A 20,973-nucleotide genomic window follows, 5' to 3' on the forward strand; every position below is an offset into this window, starting at 1 on the left:
AACTCTCTCAGATCTTATCCAAGACTACCAAGGCAGTACCTCTACAAGTCTACCAGAATCACAGCAATTACTAGGCTTGGGGTGCCCTCTAATGCAGACACAGCTACGGTGACCAAAGACAGATTACAGCGCTTAATTCCCTTTGAATACTTGGAGAGCCTTCCCAAGAAGGACAGGTACAAACAAGACCAGCTGCGAAGACTACAATAAACACCTAACTCTACAATGCCCAGACATCGGCAAATATATACAAGTATCAAGACCATCTAGTAAAACACAACCTCACCAATTGAATTAAATAAAGCACGAGTGATCAATCCCAGAGTGACACAGATATGTGACCTTTCAGACAGACACCTCAAAATAGCTGTTTTGACAAAGTGCAACAAAATTTAAGATGACACAGAGAAAGAATTCAGAATTCTATCAGATAAATTTAGCAAACAAATCAAAATAATTTTAAAAAATCAAGCAGATACTCTGGAGCTGAAAAATTCAATTGACATGCTGAAGAATACATCAGAGTCTCCCAATAGCAGAACTGATGAAACAGAAGAAAGAATTTGTGAGCTTGGATGGGGTGCAGTGGCTCATGCCTGTAATCCCAGCACTTTGGGAGGCTGAGGCGGGCAGACGGCTTGAGGCCAAGACTTCAAGACCAGTCTGGCCAACATGGCAAAAGCTTGTCTCTACTAAAAATACAAAAAGTATCTGAGTGTGGTGGTGCACACCTGTAATCCCAGCTACTTGAGAGGCTGAGGCATGAGAATCGCTTGAACCTGGGAGGTGGAGCTTGCAGTGAGCCAAGATTGTGCTGCTGCGCTCCAGCCTGGGCAACAGAGTAAGACTCTGTCTCAAAAAAAAAAAAAAAAAAAAAAAAAAAGAATTAGTGAGCTTGAAGACAGGCTATTTGAAAATACAGTCAAAGGAGACAAAAGAAAAAAGAATGAAGCATGCTTACAAAATCTATAAAATAGCCTCAAAATGGCAAATCTAAGAGTTATTGGCCTTAAAGAGATAGAGAGAGAGATTGAAGTAGAAAGTTTATTCAAAGGGATAATAACAGGGACCGTTCCAAACCTAGAGAAAAATAGAAATATTGAAGTACAAGAAGGTTATAGAACACTAAGCATATTTAACCCAAATAAGACCACCTCAAGACATTTAATAATCAAACTCCCAAAAATCAAACACAAAGAAAGGATCCTAAAGCACAAGAGGAAAGAAGTAAATAACATACAATGGAGCACCAATACATCTGGCAGCAGACTTCTCAGTGGAAACCTTATAGACCAGGAGTGAGTGGCATGACATATTTAAAGTGCCGAAAGAAAAAAACATCCTGGAATAATATATTCAGTAAAAAATCCTTAAAATGTGAAGGATAAATACTTTCCCAGACAACCAAAGCTAAGGCATTTCAACACCAGACCTGTCCTACAAGAAATGCTAAAAGGAGTTCTTCAAATTCTGAAAGGAAAGGACATTAATGAGCAACAAGAAATCATCTGAGGCCAGGTGCACTGGCTCATGCCTATAATCTCAGCACTTTGGGAGGCTGAGGCAGGAGGATTGCTTGAGTCCAGGAGTTCAAGACCAGCCTAGGCAACATAGAGAGACTCCATCTCTACAAAAAAAATTTAAAAATTACCTGGGCATGATGGCATGCACCTGTGGTCCCAGCTACTCATCAAGGCTGAGGTGGGAGGATCACTTGAGCCCAGGAGGTCGAGGCTGCAGTGAGCCATGTGTGTGCCACTGCAGTCCAGCCTGGGCAACAGAACAAGACCCTGTCTGAAGAAGAAGAAGGAGAAGGAGAGAAAGAAGAAAGAAGAAAGAAGAAGAGGAAGAGGAGGAAGAGGAGAAAGAAGAGGAAGGAAAGAAAGAAGAAAGAACCCTAAAACTTAACGTGGAACCACAAAAGACCCAGAATAGCCAAAGTCATCCTGAGCAAAATGAACAAAACTGAAAGAATCATATTACCTGACTTCAAATTATACTACAGAGCTATTGTAGCAAAAACAGTATGGTAGTAGCATAAAAACAGACATAGAGACCAATGGAACAGAATAGATAACCCAGAAATAAATCCATATATCTACAGTGAACTCATTTTTGACACAGGTGCCAAGAATACACATTGGGGAAAGGACAGTCTCTTCAATAAATGGTGCAAGGAAAACTGGATATCCACATGAAGATGAATGAAACTAGAACCCTATCTCTTGCCATTTTACAAAAATCAAATCAAAATGGATTAAAGACTTAAATCTGGCTGGGTATGGTGGCTCACGTCTGTAATCCTAGCACTTTGGGAGGCCAAGGCAGGAGGATCCCTTGAGCCCAGGAATTCGAGACCAGCCTGGGCAATATAGGGAGACCCTGTCTCTAGTTAAAAAAAAAAAAACTTAAATCAAAGACCTCAAACTATGAAATTATCAGAACAAAACATTGAGGAAACTCCAGGACATTGGTCTGGGCAAAGATTTCTTGAGTGATACCCCACAAGCACAGGCAACCAAAGCAAAAATGTATAAATGGGATCACATCAAGTTAAAAAGTTTCTGCACAACAAAGGAAACAATCAACAAAGTGAAGAGACGACCCACATAATGGGGGACAATATTTGCAAACTATCCATCTGACAAAGGATTAATAACCAGAATATATAAAGAGCTCAAACAACTCAATAGGAAAAAGGTCTTTTTTTTGAGACAGCGTCTTGCTTTTTCACCCAGGCTGAAGTGCAGTGATGCAAACACAGCTCACTGCAGCCTCGACCTCCCTAGTGTAAGCAATCCTTCCCCTCAGCCCCTCAAGTAGCTGGGATTACAGGTGCATGCCACCACATCCAGCAAATTTTTGTATTTTTTGTAGAAATGGGGTCTTGCCATGTTGCCCAGGCTGGTCTTGAACTCCTGAGCTCAAGCGATCTGCCCACCTTGGCCTCCCAAAGCGCTGGAATTACAGGCATGAGCCACCATGCCCAACCTCAATAGGAAAAAAATCTAATAATTTGTTTAAAAAATAGGCAAAAGATCTGAATAGACATTTCTCAAGACATACAAATGGCCAACAGGTGTATAAAACGGTGCTCAACATCGTTAATCATCAGAGAAATGCAAATCAAAACTACAATGAGATATCATTGCATCCCAGTTTAAATGACTTATATCCAAAATACAGGCCATAGTGAATGCTGGCGAGGATGTGGAGAAAAGGGAACCCTTGTACACTGTTGGTGGGAATGTAAATTAGTACAGCCACCACGAAGAACAGTACAAAGGTTCCTCAAGAAAGTAAACATAGAGCTACCATATGATCCAGCAATCTCACTGCTGGGTATATACCCAAAAGAAAAGAAATCAGTATATTGAAGAGGTATCTGGTGTTTGTTGCAGCACACTGTTCACAATAACCAAGATTTGGAAGCAACCTTAGTGTACATTAGCAGACGAATGGATAAAGAAAATGTGGTACATATACACAACAAAGTACTACACAGCCATAAAAAATAATGAGGTCCTGCTATTTGCAATAACATGAACAGAACTGGAGGTCATTATGTTAAGTGAAATAAGCCATGCACGGAAAGGCAAACTTTGCATGTTCTCATGTATTTGTAGGAGCTAAAAATTATTAATAAAACAATCAAACTCATGCAGATAGAGAGTAGAAGGATGGATACCAGAGACTAAGAAGGGTAGTGGAGGATGGAGAAAGGGGAAGTGGAGATGGTTAATGGATACAAAGATATAGTTAGATAGAATGATAAGATCTAGTATTTGATAGCACAACAGGTGATTATAGTCAACAATAATTTATTGTACATTTAAAAATTGTCTGGGCACAGTGGCTCACACCTGTAATCCCAGCACTTTGGGAGGCAGGCGGATCATTTGAGGTCAGGAGTTCAAGACCAGCCGACCAGCCTGGCCAACATGGTGAAGCCCCATCTCTACTGAAAATACAAAAATCAGCCAGCTGTGGTGGCATGCACCTGTAATCCCAGCTACTCAGGAGGCTGAGGCAGGAGAATCGCTAGAACCTGGGAGGCAGAGGTTGCAGTGAGCTGAGATCGCGCCACTGCACGCCAGAATGGGCAACAGAGTGAGACTCCATCTCAAAAAAAATAAATAAATAAATAAATAAAATAAAAATAAGAGTATAACTGGCATGTTTGTAACATAAAGAAATGATAAATGCTTGAGGTGATGGATACCCCATTTATCCTGCTGTTACTATTACACATTGTATACTTGTATCAAAATATCTCATGTACTCCATAAATATATATACCTACTATGTAGCCATAAACATTTTTCAAAATAAAATATACTATGAATCCTTTTGCTATAGTAAGATTAACATTTTGCTCATCATAGTAGATAAGCTGTGAATGATTAATGCAATTGATTTAAGATATACATAAAGTATATCTGAAGATATACGAGAAATGAGTAACCAATTTGTGGCAAGGTGTAGAAGAAAATGTTCGGCTCCTTTACTTTCTTTAGGTCTTGACTGAAATACCACTTTCTCAGGAAGGTCTTCCCAAGTCACCTATTCAAACTTGCTGTCCCCTTCCGTGGTTTATTTTTTACTTCATAGCATTCATAACTGTCAGACACAATACCTTTTAAAATGTATCTACTCTGTTTTTATCTTTCCCCCTCACTAGAACGTAAGCTTATGAAGGCAGGGATTTCTTTCCTGTATACCTAGCACCAAGGCAAGTGACTGGCACATAATATTTGGTGAATTAATTAATTAAATCGCTAGAGATATTCAATAGATCATGGTATTAACAAAAAGGAAGCACCTCTCTGTTTCTTTCCTTTTAAAGATATGAAAATGCTTTTCTATTTCTAAATATTTCCAAATGCATGACCACGAGTTATGATAAAAAATGAACTCTTTTAGATAGCTAGTCAGTAGGATGTCAAAAAAATAAATAATTACAGAAATCATCTGAAAGAATAAGAAAATATAAAATTGGCTGGGCGCAGTGGCTCATGCCTGTAATCCCAGCGCTTTGGAAGGCTGAGGCAGGCGGATCATTTGAGGTCAGGAGTTTGAGACCAACCTGGCCAACATGGTGAAACCCCGTCTCTACTAAAAATACAAAAATTAGCTGGGCGTGGTGGCATGTGCCTGTAATCCCAGCTACTCAGGAGGCTGAGGCAGGAGAATCACTTGAACCCAGGAGGCAGAGGTTGCAGTGAGCCAAGATCACACCACTGCTCTCCAGCCTGGGCAATAGAGTGAGACTCAGACTCAAAAACAAAAACAAAAACAAAACAAACAAACAAAAAACAGAAATAAAACATAAAATTGTTTTGGGATAGTTTGATGCACTATAATTTATTTATAGTTACAAACTCAGGATCAAAAAAGACCGCATGGCAAACATCTGCAAAAAAAAAATTGAGATAACTGAACAGAGCTCAGAAACAGATCCTAGAATATATTAATACAATATTTTTTATTAATACAAGATTTTTATATTTGGTAAAGATGGTATGACAAGTCAGTAGGGAAAGGAAAAGATATGTTAGGTAACTTATTATTAAATAACTTGGAAAAGGTGTTAGATTCTCACTTCATAGCACACATTAAAATAAATTTCATATTGATTAAAAAATTAGATACTTTTGAAGCCATTAAACCAGGAGAAAATATATTAGTATATATCTAAGGATAAGCAAACTTTCTGAGATAATAGCAATGGAAGAAATTTCAAAGGAAAAGAAATACTAGATTTGATTATATAACATTAAAAATGCTTTGTATATCAGAAAACAAACTGCAAACAAAGTTAATAGGCAAATGTAGACTAGGAAAAGTATTTTCAACATTCCTAACAGATAAAGGATTAATAGCATTATCTATAAAATTATCATAACAATCTATAGGAAAAACAACAGAAAAGTAAAACAGATAAAGGACATAAATAGACAATTCATAAATAAGAAATTCAGATTACAAGTAAAGGTGAAAAATCCTTTGATCTCACTAACATTTAAGTGTGTGAGAGACTAAAAGGCTGATTGAAAGCTCTCTGTATGTGGGTGGTATAGAAGGCTAAATTATAGCCCCCAAAGATATGTCTATGCCCTAATGCCTGGAATCTATGGATGTTACCTTATATGGCAGATATTTTGCAGATGTGGCTAAGGATTTTGGGATGGGGAGATTATCCTGTACTCCAGGGTGGCGGAAGAATGAGATTACACACACACACACACACACACACACACACACACACACACACGAGGAGAGGGCAATTCAAATATAGAAGCAAAGATTACAGTGGTGCAGCCACAAGTCAAGAAATGCTGGCAGCCACTAGAAGCTGAAAGAGGTGAGGAACAGCTTCTCCCTTAGATCCTCTGGAGGGAGCATGGCCCTGCTGACATATAATTTTAGCCCAGTGAAACTGATTCAGACTTCAGACCCTAGAACTATGAGAGAATAAATTTGTTTGTTTAAGACACTGAATTTGTAGTAATTTGTTATAGCACCCATAGTGAATGAATACAGGTGGGGATTATCTCCAGGTGGGTTTCATACTGGATGGGTGGGATAAGGACCTGGCTTTTCCTTTGATAGCCCATAAATATCCGTATCTGTAGGTCTTTTTTCTAGGATACGTCAGTTGATTCAAAACGACTCATCAGCTTCCTGCCTGGGGTTTAAGCCAGCTGTCAGTGTTCTGGGAGCTGAGTGGAGGGAGGGGCCTGTGGTCTCATCATTCAGTGTGTAGAAGTTCACTTAATTCCAGTTTTCAGTAAAGGCCCACATCCTCACAGTGCTTGGGGCTCCTGAGTCCAGATATGTGGTGCAGTCTCCCCAGAACTAAACTCCCTGTCTCCTGTAGGGATATGGGAAGGGGAGTTGCCTGACAGCTAGGGGTGAGGGGAGATGGGCCTGAAGTAAGAATATTCAACCAGACCTTCTGCTTTCAGATCTACCCCCACCCCCACCTCACAGGTGCCTGATGCCTTAAATTCCCCAGCTTTTCTTGTGATCTGTGGAGCAGATCAGCTTGCTTCTCCTTCGCAAGTCCTCTGCAAGGATTTACGCTTCTGCCTTCTCTACACTGCCAGGTCAGCTACTATTCCTCCAAACTGCTTCACATCTTCCAAAAATATGTCATTCTCTCATGTTGACTGCTGTCTCTCTCTTGGCTCTTTGTATATGTGTATGTATAGTTGTGTGTTGCGGGGGTAGGGTGAGATAGAACAGGAACCCCCTCTTAGGGACCTGGATGCCCCACCAAACATAAATGTTTTTTATATTTTAAATTCCTTCAAAAATTTTTTCAGATACCTATTGATAGCTAGCCCTGAGAAGTAAATAACTTAATAACAAAAAGATAACAGTAGCCAAAAACAATAGCCAAGAACACTAAAATCACAGGATGTTTGCTACCCCTATGACATCTTAACATATGACTGAAACCCTGACCCCCACCAAATGGATGTGCCAGGTCCATAGATGTCAAATAAGGGGCAACTGGGACTAAACTCTAACCACATTCTTTTTTTTTTTTTTTTTTTTTTTTGAGACGGAGTCTCGCTCTTTCGCCCAGGCTGGAGTGCAGTGGCGTGATCTCAGCTCACTGCAAGCTCCACCTCCCAGGTTCACGCCATTCTCCTGCCTCAGCCTCCTGAATAGCTGGGACCACATTCTTATCCTAAATTTCTTTCAGGTGGGACCTGGAAAAAGTCACACCCACAAGCCAGAGCTAACATTCTTTTCTGCTGGTCCCCAGTTTGTTTGTTTTTTGTTTTTGTTTTTGAGACAGAGTCTCACTCTGTCGCCCAGGTTGGAGTGCAGTGGCACAATCTCGGCTCACTGCAACCTCCACCTCCCGGGTTCAAGTGATTCTCCTGCCTCAGCCTCCCTAGTAGCTGGGATTACAGGTGTGGGCCACCACGCCCAGCTAATTTTTGTATTTTTAATAGAGAAGGGGTTTCAACATACTGCCCAAGCTGACCTTGACCTCCTGACCTCAAGTGATCCACCCACCTTAGCCTCCCAAAGTGCTGGGATTACACGCATGAGCCACCACCCCTGGCCTGGCCCCCAATTTTTAAACCAAGCCTCTTTTTTATCCAACTGCAAATCAGAAAATGTTTAAATGTACCTATGACCTGTAAGCCCTTGCTTCATGCAATCTCACCCTTTTAGGCTAAATAAAACCAATGTATAACCTCCATATATAATTTACAATTTTGCCTGTAATGTCTGCTTTCCTCACATTTAGCCCTACCCTTAAAAATTCTTACCTGCAAGCCACTGCGAAGGTCAGGACTTAAACATTAGCTGTCTGGCCCTCCTTGCTTGGTGCCCTGCAAATAAATGCCTTCCCTTTTACCACTACAAACCTCACTTTAGGTATCTGGTCTTACTGCACTGGGTGAGCAGCCCCTAGTCTGTTCTACAATAGTTATGTCTTTTTTATTTGATGAGAAAAGAGTGGAGGTAAATGCATGTGTTCAGTTGGCTTTGGAAGCAAGCAGTTAGGACACCAAGTTTTTTCTCCACTGCATGATATTGTATTTCCTTTGAAATGCATGCTTTAAATGAAGGCTGTGAGTTAATAATGATTTGTTTACTATTAGTACAGAGCAACTGAAAAATAATTCAGGCAGGACAATCTACTTGGTATGTGAAATAGCAGAAGGTAGTTGATACTGACCATTTCTGCCATTGTTCTATTGCTTTTTTGGAGGAGATTTTGGGAGATGCTTACTCTGCCACTTTTACTGATATCACCTCATCCATTCCATTTTATAAATAAAAGTGATTCACTGATTTGGAACATCCTGTCCTTTGAAAAAGTAAAAAGAATACTTTTATGGAAAATGTTCCAAGGCAAAGTAACAGCCCAGGGCTGTGATTCACGTCTGTCTTAAACATGCATTCCCAGAGCCGACTTATGGATTTGGTTTAGATCCACAAACTTGTGAACTGCAGAGAGGAAACTCTTTTGATCCCAGCAGTGGGAGATGGTGGCGTGCAGCGTGGGTGTGGTAAAGAAGCAATGTTTGCTGAGAGAACAATGTCTCAAACCTTCTTGTGATAAATGCTGTAATCCTTAGGACATTATAGTGTGCCATTCAGCTTTTATACGAAAACTCATTTGGTTGATTTTATCATTCAGTTTAATTGTTCTAAAAATTAGCATCATAGGTATGGAAGTGTGAAGGATTGTTAAAAGTGAAAGAAACTTTATAAATCAACTACAGCATCTATTAGGGTTAACTTTGATAATGATCTTGACTACCATCCATTTAGTGTCTTCTGGTGCCAGGTGCAATGTTCAGTGACTGACATAGACTGTCTCATGTAATCCTCATAACTTGGGGAGATAGTATTAATTTATCATCTCTATTTGACAGGTCAGGAAGTGGCCATTAATTGCTCAAGGTCACACAATTATTAAGAGATAGAGTCAGGGCTTAGTTTTTGGTGACCTCAAAACCTGGGCTTTGAGCTGTCTTACCACTTAGTGCAGCGGTCCCCAACCTTTTTTGGCACCAGGGACTGGTTTCACAGAAGACAATTTTTCCATGGACCAGGGTTGGAGTGGGGAATGGTTTCGGGATGATGCAAGTGCATTACATTATTGTGCACCTTATTTCTATTATTATTACATTGTAATATATAATGAAATAATTATACAACTCACCATAATGTAGAATCAGAGGGAGCCCTGAGCTTGTTTTCCTGCAACTAGATAGTCCCATCTGGGGGTGATGGGAGACAGTGACAGATCATCAGGCATTAGATTCTCATAAGGAGCGCACAACCTAGATCCCTTGCATGTGCAGTTCACCGTAGGGTTCCTGCTCCTATGAGAATCTAATGCTGCCACTGATCTGATAGGAGCTGGAGCTCAGGCAGCAATGCGAGTGATGGGGAGTGGCTATAAATACAGATGAAACTTCACTCCCTTGCTCGCCCACCCCTCACCTCCTCCTATGAAGCCTGGGGGTTGGGTACCCTGACTTAAGCAACTCCCTTAAAACCTAAAGCCGAGTAGTCAATATTGTGCTGTCAGACCAGGTGCAGTGGCTTAACCATATAATCCCAACATGCTGGGAGGCCAAGGTGGGAGGACCCCTTGAGACCAAGAGTTCAAGACCAGCCTGGGCAACACAGCAAGACCTCATCGCTATTTAAAAAAAAAAAAAAAAAAAATATATATATATATATATATATATATATATATATGTTGTACTATCTCTAAAGTGACAACTTCCCCCTGATAACTGAGGCTTGATCATGAGGCCAGGTTTCCCCACTTGACCCCTTTGCAGTAGAATGAGTTCATATGCAAGTTCTTTCATCTGTTCCAGAAATCATTTTGGATGCTTATGTGTGTGACACCCTATGCCAAGTAGGCATTGTTGATACACAGGCAAGTGAGACATTTTATCAATGCTCTCTTTGTGCTTCAACAGGGCAGGGATAGTCTAAGGTCAGTTATCCAACCAATGTGTATACACGCAAGCACACACTAACTTACACATATTAAATGAGAGTCTGTGATTCACAAGGTGTGTGTCTGGCTAATGTGGGAACTTGAAACATGGCGCCCCAAATTAGACACTGATGACTCAGTTTAACATTATCTGTTGGGCTGGGCATGGTGGCTCATGCCTGTTATCCCAGCACTTTAGGAGGCCGAGGCAGGCAGATCACCTGAGGTCAGGAGTTCAAGACCAGCCTGACCAACATGGAGAAACCCCATCTCTACTAAAAATACAAAATTAGCCGGGTGTGGTGGTGCATGCCTGTAATCCCAGCTACTCGGGAGGGTGAGGCAGGAGAATCACTTGAACCCAGGAGGAGGAGGTTGCAGTGAGCTGAGATCGTGCCATTGCACTCTGGCCTGGGCAACAAGAGCGAAAGTCCTTCTCCAAAAAACAAAAACAAAAAACCACATGCATCTTCTTTCTTCCAACAGCCACCTCCAAAACTTTCCAATACATTTGCTTGATAAGCTTCCCAGCAAGTGCCCGACCCTAGGTAGAGGAAGGAGAAGAGGGCATGGGTGAAGAGAAAGCTTGGTTAAGGCAAGGGGCACCCATACCCATTTCTCGGAGCCTACGTCCTAAGCAAAAATCAAATAAACCAAAGCGCTAGGTGTCCTCTCAGCTTTTGGGTCCAAGAGCCTTTCCATAAGGTATTCATTAGTTGAGGGGCCCAGGAAGGGAAATTTGTATTTATATCTTTCTCACTCACTGCAGCAATGCCTGAAACTCCACAGGTAGGGATTTTGATATGAAAGCCCAAGAGTTGACATATACCACCCTTGATTTAACTGTTGAGAAATGTTTTGTGGAGGATTTTGCCTTTTCACATGTCCTCTTCTAAATGCAAAAGCTCCCAAAAGGAGGAAAATATTGATCAAGTTCATACTAAGGCATTAGTGACCTATCAGATTCTCTCCCCTTCTCCGCCATGCTCCCAGGAACATAAATGAGACAAGAATTAGGGTATCTGAGAGAAAGAAAAGGAACCGAAAAGAGGGAGAAATGTGAGACAGTGTCCCACTTATGTCCTTATTAACTGTTCTTTCAATGCATGGAACATGTGTGCTATGCTTTTAGACAGTAGCCTTAAGACAATTCCGTAAAACCTTCTACAAAATAAGAAAAAATAAAATTTACAGAGTTGCTATGTTGGGAATTTTCACAGATGTTTAACTAGTAAAATACATAAGTCTGTCGATTCTTATAAGATGAGAAATTTTGACATAAATGTGAAATAGAATAGTTTCAGAGAAACTCTACAACAATGAATGTTAAATAAATGGAGCTCCTGTTTATGGGGATAAACCGCTATTTTGTGCAATTTGAATATCCTTCTATTCCTTAGATCTGCAGGGAGCCCTAGAGGCCTAATCACCTCTTAAAGTCCACACCTCTGAATACTATCACGTTGACAATGCCTGAATTTTGGAGGGGACGCATTCAAACCATAGCATAGGCCAGCCACTGGACATAGGCCCCTTGGGCAAAAGATTGGTGGAGTTTATCCTCTGGAAAAACTCAATGAACCCAGAGGAAAGAACACTATATCCCAACACTTAGGGAACCCTAGGAAAAAGACTGGGTTTGCCATTCACTTGTCTGATCTCAACATATCCTAGCCACATACCCACAGTTTATACCATGCAAGTAAGAAAAGCCTTTAGGTCGGGCCTGGTGGCTTACGCCTGTCATCCTAGCGATTTGGAAGCCCGAGGCAGGTGGATTGCCTGAGCTCAGGAGTTCAAGACCAGCCTGGGGAACACGGTGAAACTCTGTCTCTAATAAAAATACAAAAAATTAGTCGTGCATGGCAGTGTGCACCTGTAATCCCAGCAACTAGGAAGGCTGAGACAGGAGAATCACTTGAACCCAGGAGGCAGAGGTTGCAGTGAGCCGAGATCGCGTCATTGCACTCCAGCCTGGGTGACACAGCGAGACTCCGTCTCAAAAAAAAAAAAAAAAAAAAAAAAAAAAGCCTTTAATGTGAACAAGAGATGGAGATAAACAGACAGAAGGATGGAAACCTGGTTGAAAATAGAACTCTGGGAATAGAAGGGGAAGATTTTTTAAAAATACAATTAGCATCCTCAGAAAGATGAGAACAGGAACATTATTTTCAACTTAGGATTCTATATTTAGCCAAACTAACAATGAATTGTGAAAACAAAGACTTTCAACATGCAAAAACTCATAAAAATTACCTCCCAAATACCATTTTAAAAGATGCCGCTGGTGATAAATACAGCAAAACAAAGGAGCAGATCCAGAAAGAGGAAGGCATGGGACCCAGGAGAAAGTAGATATAATCTGGGAGAGGAGTAGTGAGGAAATGTCCCAGGTTGACCACTGTGCAGCAAGCTGAAAGAGAAACCAATCAATATAATAGAAAAAGAAAATAGGAAACTCTAGAAGGAATGTTTCAAAAGAAAAAGGGGCACAAGAACAGCTGATATGACGGGGAAAAATGAAGAAAATATATGTAGCAAAATGTGCAAGTGAAAAAAAATGAGGCACTAATTGACTCCAGGTAAAACAAAAGGCTGTACAAGAAAAGAAATAGGCCAGGCATGGTGGCTTATGCTTGTAATTGCAGCACTTTGGGAGGCCAAGGCAGGCGGGTCACTTGAGATCAGGAGTTCGAGACCAGCCTGGGCAACATGGTGAGACCCTGTCTCTACTAAAAATGCCAAAATTAGCTGGGCATGGTGGAGCATGCCTGTAGTCCCAGCTACTTAGGATGCTGAGGCAGGAGAATTGCTTGAACCCGGAAGGTGGAGGTTTCAGTGAGCCAAGATCGTACCACTGCACTCCAGCCTGGGTGACAGAGCAAGACTCTGTCTTAAAAAAATAAAAATAAACGATCATCCAACAATACATTTTTTTAAGAATGAGGGAGTGAAACTGACTCACAAAGACATGAACCTGTCTGTAGGAAGGGATATTTGAATAGAATATAATTTTATAAGTGGTCAGTTCATTGGATAATTTGTGTTATAACTTTTGATTACATACACAACTTTGTCATGCAAGAACATTGGTACTCAATGCTCAGATAAAAAACAAATGTTGTGATAAGACGATGCATAGTCTTTTATTTTTATTATTTTATTTTATTTTTGAGACAGAGTCTTGCTGTGTCACCCAGGCTGGAGTGCAGTCATGGGATCTCGACTCACTGCAACCTCTGCCTCCTGGGTTCAAGTTATTCTCTTGCCTCAACATCCCGAATAGCTGAGATTATAGGCGCCTGCCACCATGCCTGGCTAATTTTTTTGTATTTTCAGTAGAGACAGGATTTCACCATGTTGGCCAGGCTGGTCTCGAACTCCGGGCCTCAAGCAATCTGCCCACCTCAGCCTTCCAAAGTGCTGGGATTACAGGTATGAGCCACCACACCTGGCTTATTTTTATGTTTTTTTGAAAATGGGGTCTTGCTATGTTGTCCAAACAGGTCTTGAACACCTGGGCTTAAGCTATCCTCCTGCCTCTGCCTCCCTAAGTGCTAGGATTACAGGCATGAGCCACCACACTCAGCTCAATGCATAGTCTTTTCTAAATTTGGGCATCACTTTTGTTTTTGTTTTTGTTTTTGTTTTGAGACGAGTCTCGCTTTGTCGCCCAGGCTGGAGTGCAGTGATCTCGGCTCACTGCAAGCTCTGCCTCCTGGGTTCACGCCATTCTCCTGCCTCAGCCTCCCTAGTAACTGGGACTACAGGCGCCCACCGCCACACCTGGCTAATTTTTTGTATTTTTAGTAGAGACGGGGTTTCACCACGTTGGCCAGGATGGTCTTGATCTCTTGACCTCTTGATCCACCTGCCTCGGCCTCCCAAAGTGCTGGGATTACAGGCGTAAGCCACTGCGCCCGGCCTAAATTTGGGCATCACTTTTTAAGGATTGTCACAAATGGGATTTACTAAAGATTATATACATGTTGTTGATAAATTTTGACAGACCTTCAGCAATCAAGAGCATACTCATTTCACCAAATTTGTATGTCTTGTTTATAGTTATTTTTAAAATATTCATTAATTTGATAGTTTAAAAATGTTCTTTTAATATGTTTGATTTGTTTTAATATGATTGTTGTTTTAATATGTTTTTTTAAACATATTAGTTGTTTTAATATGTTTGATTGATTTATGGCTATGCATTCTAATTAGTGTTTATTAACCAGTTACTTGCGGTCCTTCCTGTACACTTTCTGGTTATGGTCTTTGCCCAGTTATCTATTGGGTGGAGTTTTAGTATTCTTTTCTGTTGATTTGTTTAAACTCTATATAGTTAAGAGATATTAGCACTTATATTTGTTGAAGTTTTTCAGGGATTTTTCCTTTTGCTTGTATTTTATTTATACAGAAGTTTAAAATCTAAAATGTCTGTGTCATCAAATTAGGTAGTTCGTCATCATCTTCTGGAATGTAAGTCCCATGAAAGAAGGGACTGTTGTCTGCCTTATTTATCAATGCCCACTACCTCATATAGTGCTGAAAAAATGTGTTGAATTAATGAATGAGATCTATGTATCTTTCCCTTATTTATTTCTTCTACTACTTAAAAAATTCCCTCCAGAGACATATTCACTTTAATTTCTTCTAATTTTTACTTGTGATTTTTTTTTTTTTTTTTTTTTTTTGAGATAGTCTTGCTCTGTCGCCCAGGGTGGAGTGCAGTGACATAATCTTGGCTCACTGCAGGCTCCACCTCCCGGGCTCAAGCAATCCTCCCACCTCAGCCTCCTGAGTACCTAATAGGTGTGTGTCATCATGCCTGGATAATTTTTTTGGTAGAGACAGGATCTCACTATGTTGCCCAGGCTGGTACTTTTGATTTTCAAAAAAGTTTTAATTCTCTAATTCTTCTGAAATGTGTTTTGCATTCTAAGGTGGTAGTGTCATTTGAGCCCTGTTGACTTAGAATAGGCTGCCTCAATGTTGATATATGTGAAACCTACAATCACCAGAAATCTGACCTGTAGATCTGGTGCAATATAGTAGAGACCTATAGACATTCACCTAGTCTCTTCAAATATTTTTGAGAATGAGGCTAGTTATAAAAGATACAAACAGGCACCCATCTTTCCTTTCTTAACATGATCAGTGAAAATGAGCTCACTGAAATATTTTAGTCACTTATACATACAATCTCAAAGGTTAGGCCAGGCACAGTGGCTCACGCCTGTAATCCCAGCACTTTGGGAGGCCGAGGTGGGCAGATCACTTGAGGTCAGGAGTTTGAGACCAGCTTGGCCAACATGGTGAAACTGCATCTCTACTAAAAAAAAAACAAAAATTAGCTGGGTGTGGTGGTGCACACCTGTAATCCCAGCTACTTGGGAGGCTGAAGCCCAAGAATAGCTTGAACCTGAGAGGCAGAGTTTGCAGTGAGCGGAGATCATGCCACTGCACCCCAGCCTGGGTGACAGAGCAAGGCTCCGTCTCAAAAACAAACAACAAAACAACAACAACAAAATCTCAAAGGTTAACCTATGAAAAAATGAATAATGACCATATGAAGGCATATCAGATTACTACTTAGTTTTTTAGTTATCAAAAGTACATTAAGTTTGAATTTAGAAATGCTCTAGGATCTTATGTGCCCGAAGGCCTCTTGATATAGAGGAGCTATTCTCACTTGTTAAAAACAAAACAAAACATGCAGCCTTCTTTGTGTCAGGGATTCAGGTGAATTATATTTTGTCCCCCAGTGTAGGTGGAGAAACAACTGGTAAGGAATTTGGTTGGAAAATGATTTTTAATCTTCACATTACCAATGTAAAGTTGTATACTTACTGGCTATTTAAGTTATTTTCAAAATAACTGAATCATTGGTGATGGATCAGCATCATTTTTTTGTCCATAGGAAAGTCTGTGAGGAGAGTATCTACATGTGCCTTTTGGGGTAGATGCCAGAGGACATATTCTACCATAAGTAAAAAGGGCCATTTTTTTTACCCACAGAAAAACATTGTGTTGAAAACTTCTACCAGACACCATTCACTTTTAGCTCCTTGATAAGGACCAAGCCTCACAAATCGCAAGACCAAAATGTGTGCTTCACTCACAACAGCATGGTTTAAAGAGGAACAAATCCTGATCATTTTCATCCAAGAGAACTGGACAAAGGAAAACTTTCATTTGTAGTTTCTCCTCCCTTCACTCCTCCCCTTTAATTGATTTTATTGCTTTCATAAGTGACCTAAATAAGTCTCTTGATCTACCTTAAAACTGCATGATTTTATTCCCTCCTGAATGTGTTTCAAAATGTGGGCATTAAGGATATCAGATATTCTGCACTACTTCTTTGAACATATAGGGGCTACTTTTTGATGACTACTTATTAATCCCATTAGAATAAAGAAGAGTGAGAAGATTTTCTTTTTCTAAAGACCACCCCTCCCCACCACCACCAACATCTACTTGGCATTGAGACTCTACAGACTCAGTGCTTTTCTTGTCTATTGCTGGTGGGAGTATACATTAATAAAACTCTGAAAGGAGTTTGGCAGTATGTATTAAGGTATAAAAACTGCCTTTTCACCCACAAATTCTACTTTAAGAAAGCCCTCCTAAAGTAATTATCTTAAATACAGAAATATTCACCTATACAAAGATATGATCAAGGGATAATTTGCTCAAATGTGGCTATAAGAGTTTTAATTTTTTTAAAAGATATAATTTGTAATAGCAAGATAACAGTAGCAACAATTTAATAGCAGAGGCAAAATCATTTTAAAAGAATATTATGTATCCACCCAAAAAATATTTGGCAGCCATTTTAAACAATGATTGGGAAAATTATTAAAATAGCACCAGAAATGTTTATGATCTAATGTGTAGTGAAAAATGCAGGATCAAATTGAGATGTGTATTGTGATTAATGTCAGAAAAATCATGTGTATGAAAAATAGGAAATGCATTAAAATTCTTTTAATGGCTATGCTGAGACACAGTGACTAAAGGTGATTGCTTATATTTCTTTCTCTTCAATTGGTTTCACAGTATTTCAAAATATAATTTTGTTTGTTTGTGATGGAGTCTTGCAGTGTCGCCCAGGCTGGAGTGCAGTGGTGCGATCTTGGCTCACTGCAATCTCTGCATTCTGGGTTCAAGCAATTCTCCTGCCTCAGCCTCCCAAGTAGCTGGGATTACAGGTGCCCGCCACCAGGCCTGGCTAATTTTTGCATGTTTAGTGGAGATGGGGTTTTGCCATGCTGGCCAGGCTGGTCTCAAACTCCTGACCTCAAGTGATCCGCCCGCCTCGGCCTCCCAAAGTGCTGGGATTACAGGCGTGAGCCACCATGCCCAGCCCAAAATATAATTTTTAAAAGCAGAAAACAGGCAGTGTTTGAGGAAAAGAGCCATCAATATGGTTAAGATGAAAACACTTTGTTATTAAATAAAAATAGTCCCACTTTCTGCTACTTAATTAGGACTCAGTCCTTCATATGATGTTTCGGGTCTCTAGTGATTTACTAAGCAGATTCTTTGCAGTTATTGTTTCTCTTAGTTGTATATATAGTGAAAAAATGAGACACACACATCTTTCCTCATAGTGGGAACAAAAAAAAGTGGGTTTCTTTGATGTCAGAAATATTTCGTTTCTGTATTTCTTAAAACCTGACAGGCCTATAAAGAATAAGGAAAGGATTAGACAACCAGGAGTCTGTACAGATACAAATGGTTGTTACATGATCTGTTTCAGTCACCTTTAAAAGTTCGAAAGTATCAGACCTGTGGCATAGACTATGCCCTCAAACCAGCATTGTGAAACACTGCGGAATCATTCCAACTGTTTTAGCATTTAAGGAATGAGTTCAATTAAAAACTAAGCTGATAGTTTGAAATTCCAAGGGGAACAGAAAAAGAATTAATAAACACAGTCTGGTTGAGTAAACCAGAAAATTGATTTCTGCTTGAATGGAATTTGGAAGCTAAGATGATTAAAGTAGGTCCCAGTCTCAACCTCCTCAAATATGTTTTACCTGTGGGTAACATTTTGGGAAAAATATAACATTTCAAATATAGCTTATAGATGTGCTAGAATTTTTTTTTTTTTTTCTGATACATAGTCTCACTATCACCCAGGCTGGAGTCCAGTGGCAGGATCTCCGCTCACTGCAATCTCTGCTTCCCAGGTTCAAGCGATTCTCCGGCCTCAGCTTCCCCAGTAGCTGGGATTACAGGTGTCCGCCACCATGCCCAGCTAATTTTTGTATTTTTAGTAGAGACGGGGTTTCACCATGTTGGCCAGGCTGGTCTCGGACTCCTCAGTTCAGGTGATCTGCCCACCTCTGCCTCCCAAAGTGTTGGGATTACAGGCATAAGCCACTGCGCCTGGCCTGTGCAAGAATTTTCAAGAAAATGATGTTTATCCTGGCAATTTTTCTTCTTAAAAAATCTGTGCTGCTTTTCCAACAGCGTTAACATCAGCCGAGTCATGTATTGCCATCCAGCTGTGAGTGTGAAGAATTTCCTGTACTTTTTTATAACAATTTCTTGACTGGAAACAGAAGAGTGAATGTATTGGTTAGAAATTTTTCAGTTGTAATCGACAGAAACCTTCCAAATTAGCTTAAGCAAAAAATAAAAACATAAAGGTGGGGTGGAATGTACTGGTGCCTATAACCTTGGCACGTTAGGTACTGTTTTATCTTCATCTCTCTCCTACTTTGCACGCGCTATCCCTTGGGCTAGGCAAAATGGCTGCCCCAGGGCCGCACCCTGCCCATTTAGCAGGGAATGTGAAAAGGCAGGCTCCTCTGATTGGCCAGTTAGGGTCAGGTGCCTGCCCCTGGGCCAATCACTGTAATCAGGAACAGGGGATCCTCTGGTCAGTCTAGGTCCCTACCCATCTCTATGTGTGGTGTGAGGTGCTCTGCGATACCCACACTGAGGGAGTGACCTTAGTTAAACAGAGACTAGGGAAAGAATGCCAGGAAGCGGGACAACACCTACCTACTACCTGGACTGCAAAAAGAGGGTGCTCATGCTGTCTTAAGTGAAAGGAATCTCCAGGACAGAGGCATGAAAATGTGTCCGGAATTGGTGGGTTCTTGGTCTCACTGACTTCAAGAATGAAGCCTCGGACACTCGCAGTGAGTGTTACAGCTCTTAAGGTGGCGCGTCTGGAGTTTGTTCCTTCTGATGTTCAGATATGTTCGGAGTTTCTTCCTTGTCATGGGTTCGTGGTCTCGCTGGCTCAGGAGTGAAGCTGCGGACCTTCATGGTGAGTGTTACAGCTCATAAAAGCAGTGTGGACCCAAAGAATGAGCAGTAGCAAGATTTATTGCAAAGAGCGAAAGAACAAAGCTTCCACAGTGTGGAAGGGGACTCAAGCGGGTTGCCACTGCTGGCTAGGGCAGCCTGCTTTTTTTCTCTTATCTGGCCCCACCCACATCCTGCTGATTGGTAGAGCCGAGTGGTCTGTTTTGACAGGGCGCTGATTGGTGCGTTTACAATCCCTGAACTAGACACCAAGGTTCTCCACGTCCCCACTAGATTAACTAGATACAGAGTGTCGACACAAAGGTTCTCCAAGGCCCCACCAGAGTAGCTAGATACAGAGTGTGGATTGGTGCATTCACAAACCCTGAGCTAGACACAGGGTGCTGATTGGTGTATTTACAAACCTTGAGCTAGATACAGAGTGCCGATTGGTATATTTACAATCCCTGAGCTAGACATAAAGGTTCTCCAAGGCCCCACCAGAGTAGCTAGATACAGAGTGTGGATTGGTGCATTCACAAACCCTGAGCTAGACACAGAGTGCTGATTGGTGTGTTTACAAACCTTGAGCTAGATACAGAGTGCCGATTGGTGTATTTACAATCCCTGAGCTAGACATAAAGGTTCTCCACGTCCCCACCAGACTCAGGAGCCCAGCTGGCTTCACCCAGTGGATCCCGCACCGGGGCTGCAGGTGGAGCTGCCTGCCAGTCCCGTGCCGTGTGCCCGCACTCCTCAGCTCTTGGGTGTCGATGGGACTGGGCACTTTGGAGCAGGGGGCGGCACTCATCGGGGAGGCTGGGGCTGCACAGGAGCCCATGGAGGGGGTGGGAGGCTCAGGCATGGCGGGCTGCAGGTCCCGAGCCCTGCCCCTTGGGAAGGCAGCTAAGACCCAGCGAGAAATCGAATGCAGCACTGGTGGGCTGGCACTGCTGGGGGACCCAGTACACCCTCCACAGCCGCTGGCCTGGGTGCTAAGCCCCTCGTTGTCCGGGGCCAGCTGGGCCGGCCAGCTGCTCCGAGTGCGGGGCCCACCAAGCCCATGCCCACCTGGAACTCCAGCTGGCCCGCAAGTGCCACGCGCAGCCCCGGTTCCCACTCGCGCCTCTCCCTCCACACCTCCCTGCAAGCTGAGGGAGCCAGCTCTGGCCTTGGCCAGCCCAGAAAGGGGCTCCCACAGTGCAGTGGTGGGCTGA

General features: G+C 41.6%; 1 protein-coding gene across 4 annotated transcripts in view; it reads left to right on the forward strand.

The window, feature by feature from the left end:
• STPG4 (sperm-tail PG-rich repeat containing 4) overlaps positions 1-20,973 on the forward strand; it is a 68,670-nt gene that overhangs the window by 27,517 nt on the left and 20,180 nt on the right. For 2 of the 4 annotated variants that reach the window (XR_008676865.2, XR_008676864.2), the window contains exon 6: positions 6,969-7,109. The exons of 1 other annotated variant lie outside the window; for it this stretch is intronic. Coding sequence is in view for 1 of the 3 variants with exons in the window: in XM_055377839.2 (XP_055233814.2) it covers positions 3,854-4,006 (153 nt within the window). In the remaining 2 variants the exon portion in view is untranslated. Of the gene's footprint in view, positions 1-3,853; positions 4,175-6,968; positions 7,110-20,973 lie in introns of those variants that run through there. One more of the 4 variants, XM_055377839.2, reaches the window with a different exon arrangement.

Source organism: Gorilla gorilla, chromosome 12 (genome assembly GCF_029281585.2).
Source record: "Gorilla gorilla gorilla isolate KB3781 chromosome 12, NHGRI_mGorGor1-v2.1_pri, whole genome shotgun sequence".
Lineage (NCBI taxonomy): Eukaryota > Metazoa > Chordata > Mammalia > Primates > Hominidae > Gorilla > Gorilla gorilla.